Raw genomic sequence first — 27,500 nt, 5'->3', positions numbered from 1 at the left:
CCCTGAGAGAGGTGTGTGAGGGTGATGGATGGACTGGCGCGGCGTTCATACATCCGCAGTAACATTCAGGGCAACGCGCCTCGCAAACACTTCTGTGTTGAAAGCCTGGCTTCCCCCCGCCGAAGGCGGCTGGAACGGTTAATACAGTTGGCAGCAGGCGTAATGAATTTACCTGATGGGTTTATGGATCATAAAGTAATGTAATTACCCTGCCGAATCTGGGATGGCTCCAGCCCTAAAGTAATGAATAAATAATCACAATAGACGAATGGCGACAGCGGTTCTTCTGATGTTCAGGTCGGTTTTTCTGCAGGGACGAGTTAGAGAGGAGCTTCCTGGGTTGTACGGGGTGGGGAGCTGCTGTGAAGAGCTCTGTCTGAACGACACTTCTTGATGACCGAGGGAACAGATGGTTCTGGAGATGGGGCGCCAGGGTGCAGAACAGAGGGGGGACGAGATTAGCGCCAGGGGGGACCTCAAGAGATAGCCCCACCTCGAGAGATAGCCCCACCTCAAGAGATAGCCCCACATCAAAAGACAGCCCCACACCAAGAGATAGCCCCACCTCAAGAGATAGCCCCACCTCAAGAGATAGCCCCTGCACATGGAACACCAAGCACCTCATGATCCAAAAAGAGGCTTCCTTCACTTCCATGGACGGTAGAAGTGCTGGGGTAATCCCTATGTTCCCCGGGTCCTATGTATGCTTTGTTTGTGACCGGGGAGCAAATGTGTTTTTCGTAGGCGGAATCCGGAGGAATCATGAATATTAGGGTTACGGTTACGGTTAGGGTTAGGGTTACGGTTAGGGTTAGGTTTAGGAGTCAGTGTGCCTGTCCAATCCTAGCGCTTGAGGCGGGACTTTTTCCGGATTCCGCCTAAGAAAATCACAGTCGTGACAAGGGGAACATAGGACCCGGGGAACATAGGTACGCTCCCGAAGTACTTTAGCTATCTAGCGTTTTTGTGCGGACAAAACTTGTGTTGGTCCCGATGTGACATTTGCTAGCAGGAACACTGCTAGCAAAAATAATTTAGCTAGCTAGAACGTTCCTCCTAGCAAAACTAGCTTGCAATGAGAGTTTCACCAGCACAAACGCAAGCAAACCTATACATTCTGTTCCATGGCTCCCCTATCGAAAACACCCAGCGAAAAACACCATCCCTGCACGCACGCAGCAAGGCTTAGGAGCGCCGTCGAATCCACCGAGCCAACGGCAGTTTGTCACCCATTTGCTGATTGGGTAAGCTGTCAAACCCACGGCATGTTGCTTCAGATCAAGCAGCAAAACAAGCCCCCCTCTCCTCCAACCCCACCGCCTCCGCCCCCCGCCCCGCCACCCCTCCTTCCCTTCCCCATCACGTTACTGTAATCTCTGGCATGTGACCGGCCCCACCCCTCGGGGGGGGGGAGGGATAGGGAGTCGTTTCAAAACCAGCAGAGCTCACTGGCCCCCGCCGACCCTGACGGAGGATTGAGCCAGAGGAATAAACAAGGCCGGCTCTGGGGCAACACTTACTACACGCTCACCCCCCCCCACCTGGCAGATCCTCATCCACTCAGTGACAAATCCTCCCAGCAGGGGTCCAGCGCCGGGGGGGGGGGGGGGGGGGGGGAAGAGACAGACGGCATGCAAGCCTCTTCTTTATTTTTCATATAATGGAATTGCAGGGCCCTCTTTGAGTGATTGCATCGACGATAAGGCGGTCGGGACGAGCGACCTTGCGGTGTACCGCGGAACCGAATCTAAAGCCCACTGGGAGCGTGTGTTTGTCGGAGCCGGGATTAGCGGATTGTCCCCCGACGCCGGTGCTGGGAGAGATCGACATGATGCTTTGTCTAACCTTGCATCTCATTCGGTCGTCATGCAGTGTTTTTATTGAGAGAAAGAGGAAGGGACGGTGTTTCAGACGCTCGTAGGGAAACAGGAAGTGAGTAAATGGTAAACAGACTACATTTATATCACGCTTATCTAACCAGTGGCCACTCAAAACGCTGTATAATATTGCCTCACATTCACCCGTTCATGCACATTCACACACCGACAGCGGTGTCAACCATGCAAGCGTCTCGCTCAAGGACACCTCAGCACTCTGCTAGGAGGAGCCGGGGGATCAAACCAGCAACCTTTGGTTACTAGCCAACCCTCTCTACCACCTGAGCCACATTCCCATGTGAGGAAAGCAGCATCAGACTCTGACTTTATTCAGGCTAAAGCTACGAGTAAAAACTTGGAAATGGTACACCCACAAAGTTTCTTGACCACAAACTGTTTTCCAATTTAAAGCCAGAAAAAAAGAAAGAAGGAACAAGCAAAGCAAAACAAGTGAAGACGAATGTCGCCGTCTCCGGAGTCTGAGCGGTTGGCTCAAGGTGGCGCATGAATTATTCATCCGATTGGACGAGCCATCACAGGAAACAGAAGGATATTGGACGACGGCAAACAAGCCTCTCTGTTCACTAAGTAGCAGCTGAGGGGTGTTTCAGCAGGAGGAGGGGGGGGCGGAGACTCAGAGCGATTAGCTCAGAGACCTCTTACAGAAGGACTTGTTGGCGTGAGCACACAGAACCCTCTTAAGAGCGCTGGCCCCGGGAGGAGCCAACGTCTATGGCCCTCCACCCAGAATGCATCAGTAAAGGGGCTTCCAAGAGCTGAGAACTGGTGATGTCATTGTCGGGGGGGCCAAAGCAGGACCGGTGAATGCCGGTCAGGCCTCCATGTTTTATCCGTCAAAGTTTTAACTCGATTAAAACAAATTAAAACAAACCTGGACTCCAACACCTGGAGGTCAACACAATTTTTTTCCTTATACAAAATATTGGCTCAATCGGGAAAAAAATGGAAAATAAATCACAAAACCCAAAGGTTTGCTATTAAAATGGTGGGAGGAAGAGGGTGGTGTTGTTTCGGTTGGACGCTAACATGCGCCGCGCCGGGAGCAGTGCTATGTAGCACGTAGCACTGCCCGCTGTGCCGCGACACAGCTGCTTCCCCGGTCCCCTCGCTAACATCAGCTCACGACAGAGGGGATTGTGGGTAATGGTGGCCAATGCCCTGCTGCGGTGCCCTTTAAAGAAATGCCTGTGAGGACTAGCCTGTCAGAATAGATAGAGAGAGGGATAAAGATTTTAAAAAGAGAGAGAGAGAGAGAGAGAGAGAGAGAGAGAGAGAGAGAGAGAGAGAGAGAGAGAGACGAACCCCAGGCACAACCAATTTATCAAGTCACTAACTTTTGTTGTGGGACCAAATACAAACACACACACACACACGCACATACAAACACACAGTCTGGCGGGCACAAACAGTGAGACACGTACACACACAGGCTGACACAAAAACACACATGCAGTCCGACACACACACACACACACACACACACACAAAACACAACGTTGCAAAAACCTACACAGATGCACAAGCAGGAAAACACAAATGGTCACGCAAACAAATTCTCTCACACACACTGACACAGTTGCAAAAACAAACACAAATGGACATTGTTGCTCAAACACACAGACCTCCCTCTCTTACACACACACACACACAGACCTTCTCTCATTTATACACACACACACACACACACAGACCGGCTCTCACTCCCACACACACACAGCAGTGTCACACAGTGCCACAGTGGGGGGGATGGGGGTGCGTGGTACGAATCAGTGCGAGGGCATCGTGGTGTCTGTCAGCTCACTGCGGAGAGAGAGAGAGAGCAAGACTGGAAGGAGAGATCAGCGCTGTCTAGGAACCACACAGGGAGAGCCGGGGGTCAGACCAGGTCTGTCTGGATAGTTAGTGATGTTAATTATTCTGTTTGTCGTTCATTTAATGAGAGGGATGTCATATAATAATTATATGATAACCATTTTTGTTCTATAACAATGAAGGAAGGCTTCTATCGCAGAAGGACCACAGAGTTAATAATTTATTTGATTAAAATGTTTTCTTCTGTCATGTTGAAAGAAAAACTATGTAAAAAAAAGAACAATGTAAAAAAAAAAAGCAAAGCTTTTGTTTTGCTGCCAGTAATTCATCAAGCGTGATAAATTATTAAAATAAAATCGAGTTGTACAAAATATTCTTTTGAGCAGTCTTTCAAATAAATCATTAATTACTTTTTCCTTTTTGTAATGCAACAATACAAAATCACAACACAAACGCGCTTCTTAAAAAAAAAAAAAATGCTGTGAAAACTTTAATACTGACTCTGATAAGTTAAACCAGCAGTACTGCACCAGTTACAAACAAGTGTGTGACCATTAGCCATACATGAACTGTGCACCACACTGCCAAAACAACAGTGTCTACTCTGCATATTAAAACAGGGGCTGCCTGTGGTTCTCTAGATGTAATCATTAGGTTAACAGCGTATTTAACCACAAACAAACGCTGACTCACACCTCAGTGCTAGCAGGGTGCCTCTTGTTGAAGACACAGGTCTAGCCTGGCTTAGCTCACGCATGGAAATCATCTCCATCTTTCTTTCTAAAAATGTCTCTTTATCTTTTCTTCTATCTTTTACCCTTTTTTATTTTCCTTGTTATTTTTTCTCCCATTTTAATTTTCTTTACCTTTATTTTCCATTCTTTTGAAATCATGAAGGACAGTTTTTTCCGACCTCGACCATTAAAAAAAAAGGGGAAGGAGAACCAGCTGATCTGATATTGGGCAGTTGGTCTCTCTTAGGCTAAGAGTGCACCAGTTACCCCTACAGAGAAGACCAGAGTTGGTACGGTCCGATCCAAGGAGGCAGGCCAGTGTGGCCGCTGCTCTCGGCTAGTCGGCGGGAAGCAAGAGGATGAAACCATCTTTGCTCTTTTTGAAGTCTGCGATGGTCTGGCCCGCTTTGGTTTCTATGGTGACGAACTTGGGCTTTCCTCGCATGTGGAGCTGAACGGCCGAACAGCACACCTTCACCGGGAACGGGACCTGCTTCACCCTGTACACACGCAAACACACAAACACACACACACACACGCATACGCACAATAGTATGGCGTTAATGAGGGGTATAAAACGCACACAAATGAGAAGACGCAAACATGCACTCCGGCACAAATCCTCCACCACAACCACACTCGTAAACCCACAACACGCAAGTTCAAGAGCTCACTGGGAGCCACACTCTCAGCCACTGGGAACGCTGGCAGCATGCCCGCTAGGGGCAGCGGCAGCATCGTCAGCAGCTCTAGAAACACCCGTGTGAGTGATTCACAGGCTGAGGTCATCGCCAGAGGAGGAGGTCACCTCCGGGGGGGGGGGGGGGGGGGGGGGGGGGGGTGCTGCGTAGCGTCACAAACCTGATACCGGACCCCAGACAGCTGGGAGACAGGGGGACGAAGAGGGGGGGGGGGACCCAGACTGGAGGAGCTCTGCACACGGAGCAGCCTGAGTAGAGCCACAGTGGAGACCCTCTGGTGAAGGGAAACCAAACCCTGGAACCACTGGTTGAGGATACGCTGCGCGTGAACGAGCAACAGTGAGGGGTAGGGTTGAGATTTTGGGTTAAGGGCAGTAATGGGAATCAGCCTAAGAGTCATGTTGGTCCAATTGCGACCTTAATGCACTTATCCCAAGTTTTACAAAACTGTGGATGAGATGTAAATACAAAACTCATCCCTCCCTCTTCCCTCTCTCCCTCCCTCCCTCCCTCCCTCCCTCCCCCCCAGGGTCCTGCACAGCCCTACCCAGCACAGGGCTGGGGGAACACACCACTAAATGCACATAGAGGGGGGGGGGACCCTGTTAACCAAGTGCATCACATGCACTTATTGTCCATTGTTCTGTTGCAACTGATTATTTCCAGTTACACTTACTTGATTCCCTCTGGTTTCACAGCCAGGGGGAAAAATTGAGGGAAATTCCCCTGAAAGATCGTAGTGTCATGAGAGTTCAAACGGTTCAACAAACAAACCACACAACGGATGTGTGTGTGTGTGACTGCTTCTTATTCAACTGATGTTGTGTTGAGGGTACAAATGTAATGGTCTGCGTAACAGTTTAGCGCATGGCCCCGAGACTAGAATCACTCAGACTAACCCCTGTGTGTGTGTGTGTGTGTGTGTGTGTGTGTGTGTGAGAGAGTGTTTAGACATTGTTGGGTGTTGTTGTTCGTTGTGAATGCTAGTGTGCGTGGTTGTTGTTGTTGTGTTGGTATCCAGGCAGGATTCTCTGAACCCTCTTAATGGGTTCAGAGACCCCCCCCCCCCCCCCCCCCCCCCCCCATATGACAGCTGTACTCAAGAAGCCTGGGGAGTCACCAGACCCATGACACCCCCACCGCACCCGGGGGGATCGGGATCCGGGATCGACTGGGACCATCAACTGTGTCAACATGGGGAGGAGTGGGTGGGGGGGGAAACTCTAGAGGAGCAGAGGACCTCTGGACGTGCCTGGACTCATAGTGGATTACAGAGGATGGGGAGTATCACCGTGTGACTGTGTGTGTGACTGTGTGTGTGACTGTGTGTGTGTGTGTGCGTGCGTGCGTGCGTGCGTGCGTGCGTGTGTGTGTGTGCGTGTGACTGTGTGTGCGTGTGTGTGTGACTGTGTGTGTGTGTGTGTGTGTGTGTGTGTGTGTGTGTGTGTGTGTGTACACAAGAGCTTACAGCTAATGCAGTTCAGTTGCTCAACAGGAGCGGTCTCAATGACATGGATTAGCTGGTGTTGCTTTAGACCTGTCCGTCTCTCACTACTGTCACCAGCTCTCGCTCTCGCTCTCTCTTTGTCAGTCTGTCTCTCTCTCTCTCTCTCGCACTCTCCCTCTTTATCACCCTCACCCTCATGTCAGTGTATATCCCTCTTTCTCCTCTCTCCCTCTGCCTCTCTCTCCCACTTGTTCCAACTCTCTCTCTCTCATTCTCATTTCATCGCTCTCTTTCTCCTCTCTCCCTCTGCCTCTCTCTGCCTGTCTCTCTCTCATTCTCATTTTATCGCTCTCTTTCTCCTCTCTCCCTCTGCCTCTCTCTCCCACTCTCTTCAACTCTCTCCCTCTCGGGGGTGGATGTCTGCTGGAGCATATGTGGGCATGTGAAGAGCAATTAGGGGTGTGAGAAACCTGTGCAAGTGGTGTTCATAACCGACGACTCTCCACTTCACAGAACCCCAGATGCAGGCTGACACTTATTCAGACTGCTGATTACTGTTTAGAGCGCGGTCCCTTATCAGACACTGCTCTCCTGAGAGGCTTGCAGTGCATTCAGATACAGGCTATTAAGGACTAGGTAGGAGTTAGGGCGACTTGCTGAAAAAAACCTTCAGGTAGACTGTGGACATTGATGATCGAACCCAGGACCTTAAAGGACAATTCCGGTATTATGAACAATGAGCCCCCTTTCTGGGTTGTCTAGGATGAAATAGAGTGGTTGACACAGAAATTTTGACTATTGGTCCTGTCTCAGGTATTTGGCTCATTTCAAAACGCCCCTGCCTGCTTCAGAATGGCTGGCTACATACATGCACAAACCTGTCCTTAAAACAACCCTAAACATTCATTTTCAGAAATGTGCAACTCACTGAGTGGTTAGTGGTGTTCGTTGATGTTCCAAATCAAGAATCGTAGTGAAATACAGTTTCTGTCGTGTTTTATTTGGCATTTTGTAAATCCATTGATTTGTGGAAGACTTGTTGCTCGTTGACTGGAAACAGAAAGGAGGGCTGTTTACGTTTGGTTGTAGTCTTTAGCTTGGTTCTCGGTCCAAACAGTAGGGATAGAACCGAGCGAAAAGACTACAACCAGCCCCCCTTTCCGATTCTGACCAACGAGCAATGAGTCTTCCAACAGATATCATGGATTTACAAAATGCCAAATAAAACACAACAGTATTTCGCTTCGATACTTGATTTAGAACATCAACAAACACCACTAACCACTCTGTGAGTTGCACATTTCTGAAAATGAAAACCACTAACCACTCTGTGGTTAGTGGTTATTTCTGAAAACAAACGTTTAGGGTTGTTTTAAGGACAGGTTTGTGAATGCCCATAGACAGCCATTCTGAAGCAGGCAGGGGTGATTTGAAATGAGCCAAATACCCAAGGACAGGACCAATAGTCAACATTTCAACCACTCTATTTCATCCTAGACAACACAGAAAGGGGGCTCAATGTTCAAAACACCGGAATTGTCATTTAAGGCCAGGAGTCGCACACCTTGGCCCCTGTGATGGTCTAACCTGTGGCTACTCAGAATAACACTGGCCAGCTCAACAGGAGCAGTAGGGTTTTGCTGTCAGCCTCATATATCTCGATACCCGGGCTAGGTGGTGCCGGGGATCGAACCGGCAACCCTCTGCTTTGCCGGATCCTGAACATCTCTCGCCCCTACAACCGCCATCCCACCCCCGCCCCCCCTTCCTCTGGCTTTACCCTCCTCATCCTCACGCTCTTCCTCGCCCTCTCCCTCTGGGCAGCGCTACACCCAGGTGAACCCCCAGGATCCCTCGCCGACCACCAGCCTCGCGAGCCCCCCCCCCCCCACCGGCACTGCTTAAGACCAGCGATACGAGCAGCCCCAGGCCCGTCTGTCAGGGAGGATGTAATTAAGGCTGTGATCCCCCCCCGGCTGCGGGGCTCCCAGCCCCGGCTGTGTGCGTGAGGAAGAGAGATGGGTCTGTGTTGACTCAGTGTGTGTTTGTTCGGCGCTGGCTCCGCTTCCAACACTGGGATGAACCGAATTCTTCAGCGGAGCGAGTGGGGAGATTTGAGTGTGTGTGTTTTTGTGTGTGTTTTTTCTGTCTGTCTGTCTGTTTGTTTTGGTGTGTGTCTGTTTTGGTACGTGTGTGTCTGTCCTTTTTACGCGCTGCGCTCCTGCGTCAACAGCCGCGTGCCACAACGTGACAGCGGGAGCACACAACCCATTACTTCCAAAAAGGTATTTGTTTAGTATTAGTTCAGAGTTGTCACTTAATGGGAGCGAGGACGGGGGGGGGGGAGTGAGCATGGATGGTGTGTCTTTTATGACAACAAAGCAGTCGAGGATTCACATGGAAGCAGACGCAGAGAAACAACGCATCAAGCGCGGCACTGCAGACAGGTCTATTAATAATGGAGCAGCACGGGTCTGTCAGCGGCGGGCTGGGCCTCACCCTCTACACGTCAGCTCTGGTTTAACCAGACAGACGCCACGCAGGCCGGCCAGGTGAGGCCGTCACCCACAGAGAGGTGGACCCCGGGTTCAGAGGCCCGCGTGAACACCTGCTGAACACGCTGGCAGGGCCGACGGGACTTAAGACTAGGGGTGGGACTAAATATCAATACGGCGATATATCGTCGCCCTTCTGCATGCGATGCGAGAATCGATACACTGGCGCAAAATATCGATTTATATAATTTTAGTCAATGTTAATTTATTGATTTATTTTGCACTTCAATGCTTTATTTATGAAGAGTTAGACAGGAAATATTGCCCCAACTATCGATTTTGTTTTTTGATGAGCGTACGCTTGTTGTAATGTGTTAGGGTGTGAGTAAGTGTTGGGTTGTGGTTCCTGAGGTGACACTGTGTTAATATGGATTCATCGCATTCATACCCTGCTTTTGAAGGCGCTCAAAGTGTGGGATGGGACGCCTCACACACTCCCGGGATGTGGCCCGGAGAGGTGAGGATGGAGACTATCCAAGCAGAGGAGAAGAGGAAAGAATCTCTTCAGTCCATCACAGTTTCTCTCCTCCCTCCCTCTCTTCATCCCCCCTTCCTCCCTCCCTCCCTCCTTCCATCTCTTCCTCCCTCCTCCCTCCCTCCCTCTCTTCTTCCTCCTACCTCCATCCCTTCATCCCCCCTTCCTCCCTCTCTTCCTACCTCCTACCTCGCCCCCTCCCTCTCTTCCTCCTCCCCCAATCCCTCCCTCCCTCTCTCCCTCCCTCACTCTCTCCCTCCCTCCCTCCCTCCCTCAGGTCCTTTCCTCACAAAGCCAGCGTCTCCTTCGATCCAGACGTTTAAAGAGTGATGGAGACGACAAAACATTGTGGGGGCATTTGATGTGAACGTGACAGAAAGGACACAACTCTCGCCACGGGGGATACCGAGCGACACACTTCAAACTTTGTGCCTTTTTTCTCCTAAAAACTCTCAAAAGTGGCACTTTATCCTTCCCCAGCCCCCCAATCATGCCAGCCGCCCCCACTTGTCCCCTGCTGGGCGATGGCAGCACTGCAATCAGCCCAAATCTCAATTAGCATTTCCCTCCACTAATGCATGGCAACCATCGCCAGGGCAACAGCAGCCTCCTGGTCCTCACAGCATGGGGGGTCTCCTGGACCCAGGGGGGGGACCAGAGTGACGGGGAGGACATCTTAGTCAACATCGTCCTCATGACCTCATCCCCACCTTCGCCCGGGAACCTGCAGAGCGACAGGTGGTGCTGGTTGCTACGCACATGCTCCTTTCTGTGTCACTGGTCCACGAAAGCCAATCAAAAGCCTGGATCTTAGGGGTAGGGGGAGGCGGGGGGGGGGAAGAGTTCTAGGAAGAGCAAGGGGAAAGTGAGTCCCGCCATGACAGCAGGAGGGGGTCTGAGTCGAGGACATGACAAGTGATTATGGATCTCTGAGGCGGTTGGAGGGAAGCCCAGAAGTGGATCCACTTTGGTTATTATTAACAGTGCTGACGTCAGACCGTGCAGGCGGCTGTGTGTCACGGCCCTGGCGGGCGTGCTTCCGGTGAAGTGACAAGAAAAACAATAACAGATTCTTGTTATCGGCTTTTCCGTTAAATGCGTCATTTGTGCCTCAACGGCGCTTGTGTCAAGCATGCTTCAGGTACAAGTGACGGGAAAAACAATTACGATTTCTTGGTACCGGCTTTTTTCTATTTTCTTTTTTTATTTGTTCATGACCTTTGAGAGTAGGCAACATCATGTGCCAACTGCATTGGATTATATTCCACCCCGATGATTCCATTAAACGATCGTAACGACGATGATTCCATTCCGATGAAGTCGCCAAATTCCACCTCTAACGCGTGTGCGTTATCGTACCAAGTTTCCACTTGCAATATAGTCGATTCTAGAAGCACACACACACTCCTGTGAGATCAAAGGATAATCAGCTTAACCCTCTGCACCAATCAGAGGAGAGGGCACGGAGGGTCACATGACGTGGAAAGACTGATAAGAGACGTGGTTCTGCTCTGTTTTTACGGTTCCTTTCTGCCCACGGTGAAAATAATGGACGAGAGCCGACCGAAGATAAAGTTGACGACTCGTCCTCTTCACGTTGTAAAGATGGCCAGATGTCACCGCCGAATCGGCCAGAGATCGGGCAGGCCGTCTGCGTGGATGACCACAGACGCAGAAGTACGCCGGAAACGCAGTAAAACACACTGTGTACCTAAGGGGGTATGAGTTGGTCGATGGAGTTATTAGGAATTTGCAGAACGGCCCAAATAAGAGCACAGGCAGGATCTGAAAGGCCTGATTCGGATGACATTTCAAGATTATAAATGGAAGATTTGAATTAAAATGCCTGGACAGGGTGATAATCAAGATGTATAACTGCTACCCCGTTTTGATAAAACACCCGTCATGGTGTTGTTATGAAAGATGCATACAGCATATCAACACTGGGTGATAGATTTCAGCTAGTGCGGTGTAAGACACTTTTTTACAGCCATAGTTTAACACCATGCAACATTAAACATTTTTACGCTCTGGGGCAAAACTTGAATAAACTCATAAAACCCCAAAACAGGGAGGAAAGCAACAGAGGACTCGCTAGAGAACAGTCTTGCATAAACGATCAGCGCGTAACGTACTCAGTGGGTAGACCTTTGAAATAAACAGAACAGATTGGAAGATAGACATTGTCCTTGTAGGCGGACTGTGGCTATCCACAGGGCAATAACAGTAGGGGTGGTGCAATTAACACAAGGCTAAGTGTTAAAGATCTGGTCAAGATCTAACCAAGATCTAGTCACAGAAATCTAACCTTTTCAGAGGCCATCGTGAAGCAGATTAGATGTTATTCACCACAATTTGACATGTGTTGAAAATACTCAAATCTGCACACACAGACAGAAAGATACATATAGAGAGAGAGACAGAGAAACAGAGAGAGAAATAGACAGAGGCAGAGAGAGAGAGACAGAGAGACAGAGAGACAGAGAGACAGAGCGACAGAGACACATAGAGAGAGAGAAGCGATAAATGTTTCTATTTCCCCAGTTTTCTTGCTCAACTGTTAGTTTGTTGAGCCCAACAACCTCAGTTGGGCTCCGTTTAGAAACCAGTTGGTTTACATCTAAATAGTTCCTTTATTGCCTTCTAATAGGGTTTTGGTACTGTACCACACACACACACACACACACACAAAAAGGTTACAAAGTAGAGGGTTCAAGTTAACAGAAACTGTGAAACAGAAGGTGTGTGTGTGTCCGGGCGGTTGGCAGGCCGGGCCAGAGCAGACAGGTCCATCTCATAGACGAGCACAATGGGGACAGTCTCTAAGGGAGTGTGGAGGTGAGAGAGAGACAGGGAGAGAGAGAGAGAGAGCAAGAGAGAGCGACACAGAGAGCAAGAGCGTGCGAGAGAGAGAGAGAGAGAGACAGGGAGCGAGAGCAAGAGCAAGAGCGAGAGAGACAGAGCAAGAGAGAGAGAGAGAAAGCAAGACAGAGAGAGAGAGAGCGAGAGACAGGGAGCGAGAGTGAGAGAGAGAGAGAGAGAGAGAGAGAGAGAGAGAGAGAGAGAGAGAGAGAGAGAGCGAGAGAGAGAGCGAGGGCAAGAGCGAGCAAGAGACGGAGCAAAAGGGAGGACAGGGCAGTCTATTTCAGGCAAGGGTGAGGATGAGGATGATGAAGATGATGAGGATGATGAAGACGATGAGGATGACCTAAAAAGTGTTCCGGGTGTAGACCAGAGGAGCTCTCTGGCTGAGTCCACCCTGAAGTCAAGACAACAAGGCCCCCTGTGTGTGTGTGTGTGTGTGTGTGTGTGTGTGTGTGTGTGTGTGTGTGTGTGTGTGTGTGTGTGTGTGTGTGTGTGTGTGCACTAGTGTGTGTGTGTGTGTGTGTGTGTGTGTGTGTATGGACCATGCGTGCATGGGTGCACGTGTCTACGTACTGCTGTGTGAGAGTGTGCGTGATGGTGTGAGTCTATGGTACATGCATTTGCATCTAAGATTGTGTGCGTGTGACCGCGCATGTGTGTGCAGGTGTGATTGCCTCCATGGGAGTGGGGGTCTATGCGTGATTGCGTTGAAGTGTGCGTCTCTGTGTGCATGCCCGTGCAAGTGACTGTGTCCGTGGGAGGTGTGTGCGTGTGGTTTTCGGATGTGCCTGTGGGCATGTGCCTGCGTGTAAATGTGTTTTTCTGTTGCAGTGTGGTCTCAGAAGATTTAAGTGCTCTTGTTCGCTGTCCATTAGACTAACATTAATCAGATGTGATGCTACACGTGTTACTGTTGCATCAGGAGGTGGAGGGGAAAGGGAGAGAGAGAGAGAGAGAGAGAGAGAGAGAGAGAGAGAGAGAAAAAGAGAGAGACAGAGAGAAAGAGACAGAGAAAAAGAGAGACAGAGAGAGAGAGAGAGAGAGAGAGAGAAAGAGAGACAGAGACAGCGACAGATAGAGATTAATACTATACTATAATTACTTCATTATATAATTATTACAAGCATCTTCTTTATCGCATTTTACTTTCTGTGCTTTGGCAATGTGCTGTGGCTCAAAGTCTGCTTTCCATGCCAATAAAGCCCTTTGAATCCTGCATCTTGACGGGTGAAGTGAAGAGGAGACATCGGGGGGGGGGGGGGGGGGGGGGGGGGGGGACGTGGGAGGGCTGAAGTAGCTTGGCTTTCTACACACACGCAGCGTTAAAGCAGCCGTCCCTGATCTGGGCCCATGTTCAGAGTCAGTGAGAGGAGAAGGAGAGGAGAGGGGAAGTGAGGACAAGGAGGAGGAGAGAGGAGGGGAGGAGGAGGGCATGATGCGGGTAAATGAGGACGAGGAGGAGATGATGAGGGGAGCAGGAGGAGAATGAGAGGGGGAGAAGGGGAGAAGAGGAGGATGAAGGGAGACGGGGGAGGAGGAGGGGAGGAGAGGATGAGAGGATGAGGGGATGAGGGGAGGAGAGGATGAGGGGAGGAGAGGATGAGAGGGGGATGAGGGGAGGAGGAGGGGAGGAGGAGGAGAAGATGAGGGGAGAATGAGGGCGAAGGGGAGAAGGAAGGAGGATGAGGAGAGGATCAGGGGAGGAGGGGAGGATGGGGGGAGGAGAAGGGGAGGATGAGGGCATGATGGGGGGACGATGAGGAACGATGGAAGGATGAAGGTTGGATGAACAAAATAAACACGGTGGAAGGAGGGCTAAGGGGACGGTGGATACAATCTGGGAAACACGTTTGAAATAATATAATAATAATAATAATAATAATAATAATAATAATAATACACTGGGGCATGTGGGGCTTTTAATGTGTTAGTTGTTAAAAAATGAAAATATCCTATTTTACTAAGAGCTTTTTGAACACACACACACACACACTCACACACACACACACACACGCACACACATGCACACACACTACACTCTGAATTTCTAAATAAAGAGAGAAGCGAAGGCAGACAGACAGACGGCCAGCAGAGCCTCCTCCATCTAATGCTGGGTTAGATCATTCCCCAAATCCTTCCTTCCAGACCAGTACTGCTGTCCCAGCTGTCCCAGCAGATGGCCTGGGAGATCCCAGTCAAGCCCCCAATATAAACAAACACACACACACACACACACACACACACACACACATAGACACATACAAACAAGTGGAGTTTACCTGTGTATGTATGTGTGTGTATGTGTTTGTGTGTGTGAATAAAGAAAGCAAGAGAGCATCGAGTGAAGGGGTATACATGCAGATGAAAGAGAGAGAGACAGCGAGAGAGGGACAGAGAGAGAGCGAGAGAGAGCAAGAGAGAGAGAGAGAGAGACACACAGACAGACAGACAGACAGACAGACAGATAGAGAGAGACAGACAGAACAAGAGAGGGAGAGAGAGAGAGAGAGAGAGAGAGACACAGACATAGAGAGAGAGACAGACAGAGAGAGAGCGAGAACGTGTTTATTCTGCAGGGAGGATGGCTCAGGACGTGCAGAGACAGGCCGAACCCGACAGCCTGTCTTGTGCTGTCCAACATCCACACCCTGCTCTCAATCAGGTCCTCTTTGAAGCGGAGCTGCCGGGCAGTACAGTGCCCTGACCTACTTTGGAGGATCCAAACCCTCCACCACCTTTACCTTAAAGATCACACTGATCACAGGTCAGGAGAGGGTCCTTACAGAGGGAGGGGGGGGGGAGAGCGAAGAGGAGAGAGAGAGGGGGGGGAGAAGGGGATGAAGAGATAGAGGGGGATGGAAAGATGGACAAGGAGGAGAATGAGGGAAGAGAGAGAGAGAGAGAGAGAGAGAGAGAGAGAGAGAGAGAGAGAGAGAGAGAGAGAGAGAGAGAGAGAGAGAGAGAGAGAGAGAGAGAGAGAGAGAGAGAGAGAGAGAGAGAGAGGCAGAGACAGTGTGAGAGAGAGACAGATAGAAAGAGACAGATTAATAGAGAGACAGATAGAGAGAGACAGATTAATAGAGAGACAGATAGAAAGAGACAGATTAATAGAGAGAGACAGATAGAGAGAGACAGATATAGAGAAAAGTAGATACGTTAATGGAGAAAGGGATAGGGAGAGAGAAAGAAAAAAGAAAGCCAGTCTACCTTTGATGAGAGAACTAAAATGACTTGCACATGATTCCCAAAGTCATGGAATTCACTTCCTGCCAGAAGAGTGTGTGTGTGTGTGTGTGTGTGTGTGTGTGTGTGTGTGTGTGTGTGTGTGTGTGTGTGTGTGTGTGTGTGTGTGTGTGTGCGTGTGTGCGTGTGTGTGTGTGTAAATAGTAGAAAGAAGGACTATAGAGCACACATACACACACATACCCCCCCCACACTTACACCCACCCTCTGACTTTGTCCTCCCAAGTCTCTTTTTGAAAGCTCGCCTGTTGGGGTCGTGACCCAAGCCCCTCCCCCCAGATGGTGGCACAAAGGGGGGGGGGGGGGCGGGGACGCTTATTGGCCTCCACTCTTCCCCCCGCAGCTGGCTCACCGTGACACGCCAAGCCCCTCCCAACACACGCCCAGACCAAAGACCTCAAGGCCGACAACAAATCACACACACACACACACACACACACACACACACACACACACACACACACACACACACACACACACACACACACACACACACACACACACACACACACACACACACACACACACACACACATGCTAATAATATCACTAACCACCACAATCACCCCCGGACTTCAACACAACAAGCCCACTTAAACACTGACTCCAGCACACACACACACACACACACACACACACACACACACACACACACACCAATAATATCACTAGCAGACAGTAATACACACAATCACACACAATACAGGGGCCCAGTAGCACTGCGCCTCCTATCCATCATGAAGATACATTAACAAGATACCATGAACACACACACACACACACACACACACACACACATATATTATCACTAGCTGACGGACAGTAATACACTCCCAATCACACGCAATACAGCACTCTGCCTCCTACCCACCATGAAGATACATTTACAAGATACTATGGACACACACACACACACACACACAGAAAAACACACAAACTAACAAACACACACAACTCCGACACACAAAAACAAACACACAAAAACGACAACCACAACACACACACACAAACATGCACACATACACTGATAAAAAAAACCTCCAACATGCACACGCGCATGTACGCACACGCACACACACACACACACACACACACACACACACACACACACACACACACACACACACACACACACACACACACACAGAGTGTGCTATCACTGGTGTGTCACCGTTCAGTGTGACTCTGTCAGAGACGGACGTCAGCGAGTGTGAATCTGATTTGTAAGCGTTGCGGCGCCTCATCTGACCGCCGACGTCAGCCGGATTCAATCAGTGACTGGGTTGTCCGTGGCGGCCCATCACCGCGGACAACCCAGTCACTGATTAATGCGCCCAAATCTGATGATCCGTGATGGGTGATGTCGCACGCTTAACCGGCAGGCCTGACCCCGCCCTCCCCCCCGCCAGTCCTCTGAGGAGGAGCGGAGGAGGGGTGAGTCATGGTCATGGTTACCGAACCCTCGGACGTATAGGGGGGACAGGTAGGCCGCAATGAGTTTGTCTGTTGTTGTTCCGACTTGTTGGGGATTCAAGTGTTGCTGAAGTATTACTTGGAGATGATGATTATACTTTTATCAAGAAATGCACACTTCTATCCAAAGCGGCTAGATTTTGCGACAGTGATTCTTTCTTTCTTTCTTTCTACCCGGTAATACATACTTCAAATGTCGGGTTTTAAGTAAGTACTGTAATGTACAGTAATGTACTCGTGTGTACATTCAAGCATATAATCATCTTGTTTTCTGTACGTTATGACGTCAATTTGTGCGTACAATCATCTGGTTTGACGTAAGTATTAGCGTAAAATCTGGCGTGGAATTGCCTGATTTGCCATAGGTAATAACGTATAAATGAGAGCAGACCAGTCTGATTTTACGCCTGCATTAATGTAAATCAAGTGTAGCATCATCGAGAGAGAGATTTTATGCATGCATTAATGTAAAAACCAGGTGTAGAATCGCCTGGTTTGCTTTAGGTATTAATGTAAAATCTAGCATAGAATTGTCTGGTTTTATGTAAGTATTGACATAAAATCTAGCATAGAATTTTGTGGTTTTCCGTAGGTACTAACATAAAATCTAGCGTAGAACGTTGTGGTTTGCCGTAGGTATTAACGTAAAATCAGGCATACAATCGCCTTGTTTGTCTTAGGTATTAATGTAAAATCTAGCATAGAATCATCCGGTTTTATGTAAGTATTGACCTAAAATCGAGGGTAGAACGTGGTGGTTTGCCATAGGTATGAGCGTAGAATCGCCTGGTTTGTCTTAGGTATTAATGTATAATCTAGCATAGAATCGTCCGGTTTTATGTAAGTATTGACGTAAAATTGTCCATAGAATCGCCTTGTTAGTCGTAGGTATTAGCGTTAAATCTAGCATAGAATCGTCGGTTTTACGTAAGTATTATCGTAAAATGGAGCGTAGAACCGTTCGGTTTTTACGTAAGTATTAACGTTAAATCGATCAAGAAGGTCCTGGCTTTCCTTAGTGTGTGTGTGGCGCCCCTTACCGTGTGAAGTGGTCGGCCAGGCTGCCCACCAGCTCGCCCACGCGGTCCTGGCCGGGCCCCAGGGCCCCGCCCTGCAGGTACAGCAGGACGTCGTCCTGGGACGCCGTGTGGAGCGCCACCGTCTGGTCGGTGCCGCCCGTCAGACTCAAGCCCGTCAGCTGCTCGGCCAATCAGAGAGCAGAGAGAGAGAGCGAGAGACACGGGCGGTTACATTTACATTTAGGGCATTTAGCAGACGCTTTTATCCAAAGCGACTTACAATAAGTACATTTGTCATAAGAAGTGAACCAATATATCGCCGTCTGTACAGTAAAGACGTTCATAGAACCAAGTGCAAGTACTAACAATCGCCAGGCTAACCCCATTCCCCGTATACAGCAGTGATAGCTAGCTACTGCAGATGCTACACAACTAAGTACATGCTACACAGCATGCATACACAACACAATTAAGTACATGCTACACAATTAAGTACAGTGAATGAATACAACCTGCATTAAGTGCGTTCATCAAGTGCCAGGACGTACAGCAAACAATAGTGCAACAGACAAATAAGGACTGACGGTTAGACATGTAGCGGAATCATACAATCATTTTAATGTTAAAATAACTATCATCCTGATATTCAGAATCGTAATGAAATGCGTAACGAAAATAAGAGACAATGAGAATAACAATTATCATTGTGATAATCATAGCACTTTAATAATATATCATATTATCAATATCAATATTCAATACAAGATATCAATATCAATGCACTTCTTCATTGCAGAGAAATGCCCAAACTGCTCTGAATCAACCTTAAACCTTAAATGTAAACGATAATGTTAACACATGCGAGCAGAATGAAGCCGTAGTGTTAATTGGGGCATGAGATGCAGGCAGTAGCCTCAGCAGCCTACATCCGCTGGTGGACCTGGGGAACTGCACCCCGGGGAAACCAATGACGTTAACAGATTATCTGTGTCGACACTGAGCAGGATTGAGCAGAACTTGACCCATGGTGCACGTTTAAAGTACTGGTTAGAGGGGGGGGAGAGGGTCATGAGTTTGACCCAGTTGGACGAGTCGACACAGATCCGTTGTGGCCGATAGAAACCGGAGAGAGAGAGAGACGGAGAGGGAAAGGAACAGTTTGTGTGAGTCCAAGGGGGGGGTAAATATAGAAAGGCAGTTAATGAACAGGAGAGAGAGAGAGAGAGAGAGAGAGAGAGAGAGATGACAGAGTGAGAGAGATGAGAAGCAAGTGACATTACTGTATGTCATCAAAAGTCGAAGAGCGAGCGAGAGCGAGAGCGAGAGAGAGAGAGAGAGAGAGAGAGAGGTGGATGGAGACAATGGGAGAGAGAGAATAGGAAACGGAGAGAGAGAGCTGATGCTAAGCCTCTTCCGGCAGGCTGTAGCGCAGGTTAATCCACACACTCCTGGATACTGTTACTGCTGCCTGCTGCTGTCTCCTTCCTTCCTAGAGGACGCACTGTGTGCTTCCTGCGGGACCTCACTGTCCTTAAGTTCTTCCTAGAGGACACACTGTGTCCTTCCTGTGGGACTTCACTTCACGCACACACTCACTCAGTCTCTCACTTATATAAGCTCTTACCCACTCATTCACTCATTTAGTTTCTCACTCACTCATTTGCCTGTTCACCGGCTGACTCTGCATACTCACACACACACACACACACACACACACACACACACACACACACACACACACACACACACACACACACACACACACACACACACACACACACACACACACTTGACTCCCACCTACTCATCCCATCCCTCACTCACTCACACACACTCACTCCCTCCCTCAATTGGGTGTTCAAACCATAGCCGGAAGGATCCAGGTTCGATGCCCGCCGTGCTCCATGCCTCCAGATCAATGCTGAGCCTGCTGTGTGCCCCCCCCCCCCCCCCCCCCCGCCAGCTCACGGATGAGAGTGTGTGTATCTGTGTTCACTGGAGGTCCCCTCCAAAGGACGGCTCATTAAGCCTGCTGGGGCTCCACGGAGTGAGGGGGCTCACTGATCACTCATTACACGTCTCTGTTTGCACACTAGTGAAGGGCAAAACATAGTCGACCTTTGGGTTTGTTTTTGGTATAATAATAATATCAAAGTGATGCTTAGAGGCTTCCTGTTTCAGCATAATAACGAGTATATTTTAGTGTTCAGCCGTGAGGTTCCCCCTTCCTTATAGTTCATGTTTGGAGTTGAATGGTAGCTATACTGGGACTCCTCCATACAGGCCAGCTCTCTCTCCCTGTCTGTCTGAACCTCGCTCTGTCTTTCTTTCAGTCCCTCTCTCTCTCCCGTCTCTCACTTCGTCTTAGTCTCTTCCCCCCTCTCTCTCTCTCTCTCTCTCTCTTTTTCTCCATGTGTTCTGTGGGGTCGAAGCATGAAATGACCTGGGTCTAAGAGATGTGCGCGCACGCACACACACACACACACACACACACACACACACACACACACACACACACACACACACACACACACACACACACACACACACACACACACACACACACACACACACACACACACAGTCCTCCCCCCTCCCCCGCCGCAACATGGTCTTTAATTTCCCGAGTACACGGCGGGGATCGGCGGGAGTGACGTCAGCAGATTATTGGTGTTAAGGCCGAACACGAAGTAGAGGAATGGTAGCCCCAGCACACGTGTGTATGGAGAAAGGGAGGGAGGGAGAGGGAGGGAAGAGAGGGGAGGGAGGAGAGGGAGGGGAGAGAGAGAGAGAAGGAGGAAGGAGAGGGAGAGAGGGAGTGGAGAGAGAGAGAGAGGAGGGAGGAGAGGGAGGGAGAGAGGTAAGGAGGGAGGAGAGGGAGAGAGAGGAGGGAAGGAGATAAGGAGGGAGGGGGGGGGTAAGGAGGGAGGTGTCATGAGTCTGACCCAGTTGGACTAAGACAGCCATTATCTTTAGAGGAACAACCTTTTAATGTTTTTACATGTGATTTCCTCCCCGGTGAAGCTCTATGAATGGCCGTGTGTGAACGGTGCCATATATAAACACACTTGGCTGGCCTTACTACTATTTCTATCTATTCGTTTCATGTATTTTGATGTGAATCGTGTCATTGCTTTAAAAGGTGCCGGCGGTAAGATTTGACAGCTGGAAGGCGAGAGAGGAGAGGAGAGACGAGGAGCGAGAGCTAAAGTGTGAAGCCGAACAACCTCATAAATGTCCCCTCCCGCTCCGCTGTCGGAAAGTGTTGCATTTCACACACTTACCTCTGACGGATGTCTCTGGGACAAATTACACTGAAATAATAATAGCTCTTCAGCCTGGTGGTAGACCGGGGACATCGAGGTTCACACCCACAACCCGACGGCTGGGGGTCAGACCCACTCAGCACAAGACCACCCTGACCCCCCCCGGGCTAAAGGATGCAGGCCCCCCATCGATCACTCACAGGCCCCCCGACGCCCGACCCGGGGACCTGTGGTCTGGGCTAATCGGTTGTGGGTTTTAAAGAGGGCGACCTCGACCTCCGCTCCCTCCTGAGGAACTGATGGGGTCTAGATCTAGTGACCGGCTGTGTGTGTGTGTGTGTGTGTGTGTGTGTGTGGTGTGTGTGTGTGTGTGTGTGTGTGTGTGCGTCGTGTGCGTATGTATTTGTGTGTTTGTGTGCATGTATATATGTGTGTGTATTTGTGTATGCGTGTGTATATACGTGTGTGTGTGTGTGTGTATGTATGTATTTATGTGTTTGTGTGCGAATGTGCATGTGTGTGTGTGTGTGTGTGTGTATGTATATGTGTGTGTGTATGTATATATGTGTATGTGTGTATATACGTGTGTGTGTGCGCACATGTGTGTGTGTGTGTGTTCTCATGCACTCACCTGGTCCAGGGGGGTCCTCTTCAGCACCTTGTACTGCTTCCTGGGCTCCAGCTTGTACAGGTGCTTGTCTGTGATGAGCAGGGCCCGGTCCGTGCTCTTGTTGAACCGGTTCACCTGAGAACCAGCCCACACACACCTTCATTTAATACTTCAGTCATCAGCAGTCATCTAGAAGATGCTTTTAATTGCATTAAAAACTCAACAATGAGTTTTGGGATACATGTCATTAGGGTGCAGGTAGGGGTTAGGATATCTTGCTGCCCACATTGGGAATCGAACCCAGAACCACTGCATTTACCCCATGTAGATCCTATTTACTATCTAGTCTTTTTTTTTTAATGATTCACTATAATGTCATGAAGGAACATGTAGCGGTCAGGGCCACTCTACTCATGGACGTCTACAGGTTAGGCTGTGGACATTGGGGATCGAACCCACAACCTTTTGGCCTGGACATCAAACCACCCAGGTACCCAGAAGAAGCTATTGTCCAGAAAGACAAAGGGGATTGAAGTTGGTAGAAAGCCATTATGTATCTGGTGGAGAGGCTCTTTAGCGGTGTGTCCACGGAGCTGGAGCCAGATCATCCTTAATGTCTTCTGGCTTAAACGGTGCTTGGAAAACCTTCTTAATAAAAACCCCTGACATGGACAAAATGGCCAACATTATCCGCGGCGGCTGGAAGCAGCTAAGAGGCAGATTAAGGCGAACAATAGTAATGTAGCGTGTACGGATGCTCGTTTCAGTGGCTTCCAGACTGCTGCCTCACCTGAAACCTCAGATCCTTAAAGAGGAACACGCTTCTGATGAGTAATTCACCGGGAGTGACGTTTTTGTTAACAGTAGTCGTTTTAGATTTAAAATCCGAAAAGATCAAGATAGTTCATCAATAGGGTTTTTGAACTGCAAATAAGTCAGGACAGAAAAATATGAATGGATGAGGTTTGAGGAATAACTGTTCTGTACTGTACTGTACTATATGATGTATGATTATATACACAGTCTTCCACACTCTCACCACTCTGCTCTTTATTTATGTACAGTGTATTGACCATATATGGGACGGAAAGCCAATAGCCATTACCATCATAGACTACAATTTACATTTACATTACATTTAGGGGATTTTGCTGACACTTATATCCAAAGCGACTCACAACCATTCAGTCACACATTCAGTGAGTGAGGGGAGAAGTCCTCCATACCTTCAGTCACACATTCAGTGAGTGAGGGGAGAAGTCCTCCATACCTTCAGTCACACATTCATTCAGTGAGGAGAGAAGCTCTCCATACCTTCAGTCACACATTCATTCAGTGAGGAGAGAAGCTCTCCATACCTTCAGTCACACATTCATTCAGTGAGGAGAGAAGCTCTCCATACCTTCAGTCACACATTCAGTGAGGGGAGAAGCTCTCCATACCTTCAGTCACACATTCATTCAGTGAGGGGAGAAGTCCTCCATACCTTCAGTCACACATTCATTCAGTGAGGGGAGAAGTCCTCCATACCTTCCTGCAGAGACCCGAGAACAGGACCACACCAAACTGGTCCCTGGCCTTCAGCTCCTTGGAGACCCGCAGGAAGCTGCTGCTGGTCTGGGGACAGTCCCTGGCCTAGAGAACACACACACACACACACACACACACACACACACACACACACACACACACACACACACACACACACACACACACACACACACACACACACACACACACACACACACACACACAAAGTCAGCTGGGGTTTGCTGCTGAAATGATCAGGATGTTGGCTGATCCAATATGGCTCCTGATGACCCAGGCACAATTTTGTATCTAGACACAAACTAATCCAAAATGACCAGGCGCCATCTTGGATCTTCAATACCAAAGGAGTCCGTCTCTTATTTAGTATAAAGTGTAACACCTTCAATAAATCGATAATTTCACGAACCCCACCACAACCTTGCATAGACCGCTTCAAATTTGTCATTGTTATAATTCCTAAACAAGACAATCGCAGCAGTGTCTGATCAGACTCTCCTTTCAAACACTTGATATGCTTAACAAGATATGATAAGCACATCGAGGAATGATATCTCGATATGCTCTCTGATTACTGGAGAGGAAATAACAGACGAGGAGGAAACATAAGCAGCTACCCAAAACCGACAAAGCATCAGCCAAACGTGATGTTAAACGTACATACGGCCCCACCACTGCAACAAGGTGGTTGAGCAGCTCAAGGGCAGATCTTTGGAGAGGAACCGACAGTTGAGGAGGAAACATGAGCAACTACCGTGATATTAAACGTACTAAAGGCACACCCACTGTTAAGTAGTTGAGCACCTCTATGGCTGATCTTTGGAGAGGAAACGACAGTTGGACGGGGAACGGCTCCCGAAGGCTGTCCGAGTGGAACCGAACAGAGCTAATAATAGCACTAGAAGGCAATGGAGCGCAGTGTGTGAACCCAGTGGCTCGAGGGCCCGCAGACAGCTGGCGGGTTGATCTGCTCACACACACACACAGAGGGCCCTACACTCCCTCCACAGTCAAGGCCCCGTATCACATTAGCAGGCCCGGGTCCCCGTGACAACCCCTGCTCCAGTTCCCCTCACATGCCCAGTGTTCACACATCCCAGAATAAACAGGGCGGCTCTGTAGTGTTGACGGTGGTTTGTGTGTGTGTGTGTGTGTGTGTGTGTGTGTGTGTGTGTGTGTGTGTGTGTGTGTGTGTGTGTGTGTGTGTGTGTGTGTGTGTGTGTGTGTGTGTGTGTGTGTGTGTGTGTGTGAGAGATCGATGAGGGGGGAGAGGGGATCATTCAGAATAGATCTATATCGATGGCTGTTCGCTCTGGAACTCTCACTTTGTCCGTTGCCATTGATCGACACGGCTCCAGTGTTCCTTTCTTCTTTCTTTTAAATTAAATTAAATCCCACGGGGGGGGGGGGGGTGAAAGGAAACAGGAGGAAGAGGAGGAGCAGGGGGAGGAGGAGGAGGAGTTGATAGGGAGCAAGAAAAAAAGAGGAAGAGGTGGTGGAAAACTAACCTCTGCATAAGGAGTAGAAGAGGAGGAGGAGGAGGAGGAGGAGGAGGAGGAGGAGGGGGAGGAGGAGGTAAAAACAGCAGAGGCATAAGAGGAAGAGGAGGAGGTGGGGAAGGAGGAACAGGACTTGAGGGTGGATGAGGAGGAGGAGAAAGAGGAGTAAGAGCGGGAGGAGCAGCGGCAGGAGAAGGAAGCACTGGAGGACGAGAGCATAGGGGGTGGGGGAGGAAGTGGGGGAGGCAGAGGGGGAGGAAGTGGGGGAGGCGGAGGGGGAGGCGAGCTGAACCCGGCTAGTCCAGGCTCTGGGATCCAAGTGTGGGAGTGGGTCAGGGTTTAGCGGCTGGTGCCATGCCGCCCCCCGAGGCGGAGGAGCTGGCCCAGATTAGCTGTTAAGCGAGCAGACTGTGAGACTCATTACAGAGGGTCCACCCCCCCGCCCCCGCCGCCCCGTCTCTAGGTCACACGGCCTCTGTTTACTCACAGCACGCGAAGAGTCGTGACAGCGCTTTAATACCCCCCACCAAGACTGACAGCTTTAATACATGGACTGTTGAGCTTACTGTTGTTTTTTTTTAACTGTAAACTATATATGTGAATAACTGAGGAACCATGAATCACCTAAGCACATCCTGTAGAGAGGCTTTGATGCTGTCACATGCTTCTTATCGTCTCTGGTAATGGGAACAGAAGAAGTGACGCAGGCTTCTCATTGGAGGCCCCCGGTGGGAGGCGCTCTGCAGTGCACTCTACAGGACACTTCAGGTAATTCCCCGGGAGTCCAACAAGGGAACACGTCCAATTTATTTTTAATTCAGCTCAGGGGAAATAAGGGATTTGAACAAAAACGTACAAACCAACACAACTAACCACACAACTTACTAGGCCCATTACTACCTTACTAACTATAACCAAGAACCTCAACTTGCTAACGACTAAAGCTAAGAATTCAAACTGACTCATGACTCTGAACTATACTACTGGACTCTCAAGGTCACTTTCATTCAGGATTCAATAAAAACACAATTAGTGCTGCTCTATCACACAACAAAAAAGTAATTTGCCTCTTAGGGATAATAAAGACTTACCGTGCAGTAATTAAGCAAATATCCTGACAGCAACGTATTTAATATTTCCTATTCATTCGATAAGATCAGATTGTATTGTCCTCCAGAGAGGAAATGAATGTCAGGAGTACATCATGTCATCAGAGCATTGAGTTACATAGAGAACACAGAGATCCCATTCATTCATGTTATACTATAAAATATATTATATAATACTATACTGTAATATTCAGATGTTGGAGCTAGCGTTAGCATCATGCGTCTAACACATAGACATTACCCTTCATTTAGGCCGAGAGAATGGTGAACGAATGGATGATGAATGAATGAATGAATGATGAATGAACAAATGGCAAAAGAATAAAAGAATGATGAATGATAAATGAATGAACAAATGAATCATGAATGAATGAATGAATAAATGAATGTAGAACTCCAGGGAGTGAGCCTTACGTTGGCCAGGTAGTCCCGCTCCCAGGGCCGGCCGACCCCCCAGGCCTTGCGGGCCCCGTCGAGGGCCCCCAGCGCCGCCACCTTGGCCCGCACCTCCGACACCTCCGAGGGGGGGATCCGCTTCACCACCTGGTGGGCCCACCACCTGAGGACCAGAGGGAGCACCGCGGTGTGAGGAGGACGGGCGGAGGACGGACAGAGGCAGGGACAGGACACCAGGGGTACCATGTGGGTTACCATGACGAGTGTATGGATGAGTGTGAGGGTGAAGGGGGGGCGGGGGGGGGGGGGGACTCAGCGGTGGTAAGCTGGGATTCAGGTTTGGCTCACACACACACACACACACACACACACACACACACACACACACACACACACACACACACACAAACTCACAGACAATCGCAGACACATACACAAAGACACTTGCAACCTCACACAGACACACAGCAGTGTTTTCCGAGCTGCTTTCCGATTGGCTGCGGCCACACGGCACACACTCACCTGCGATGCAGTGTGACCGTGATGTCGTGGAACTGGGCGAGGGCGGCGGGAGGGAGCGGCCACTCCACGCCGCGGCCGTAGTCAGCCATGTTGCGGGCGTTGGCCAGCCGGCGCTCCACCTCCAGGAAGTGGGCCTTGAGCTTGTGTTGCCGGGTAGCAACCCATGATGGTGTAGATGGCCCGTAACTGGCGGCAACGCTTCCTCGCTAGCGCCCCGCGCCACACCTGGGGGGAGAGAGAGAGAGAGAGAGAGAGAGAGAGAGAGAGAGAGAGAGAGAGAGAGAGAGAGAGAGAGAGAGAGAGAGAGAGAGAGAGAGAGAGATGGGAG

At 49.4% G+C, this 27,500-nt stretch overlaps 1 protein-coding gene across 1 annotated transcript in view; it reads right to left on the bottom strand.

The window, feature by feature from the left end:
• Window positions 1-4,168: 4,168 nt before the first annotated feature.
• myo1g (myosin IG) overlaps window positions 4,169-27,500 on the bottom strand; it is a 43,090-nt gene continuing 19,758 nt past the window's right edge. The window contains 7 exon segments of the mRNA XM_084484847.1: window positions 4,169-4,944; window positions 18,244-18,401; window positions 22,120-22,233; window positions 23,629-23,733; window positions 26,669-26,813; window positions 27,173-27,324; window positions 27,326-27,397. Of these exon segments, the coding sequence (XP_084340973.1) occupies window positions 4,782-4,944; window positions 18,244-18,401; window positions 22,120-22,233; window positions 23,629-23,733; window positions 26,669-26,813; window positions 27,173-27,324; window positions 27,326-27,397 (909 nt within the window). The 3' untranslated portion in view covers window positions 4,169-4,781.

This window comes from Micromesistius poutassou (assembly GCF_964030765.1).
Source record: "Micromesistius poutassou genome assembly, chromosome: 20".
NCBI lineage: Eukaryota > Metazoa > Chordata > Actinopteri > Gadiformes > Gadidae > Micromesistius > Micromesistius poutassou.
Note: the sequence above shows the minus strand (reverse complement) of the source record. Positions and strands in the feature narration are given on the sequence as shown.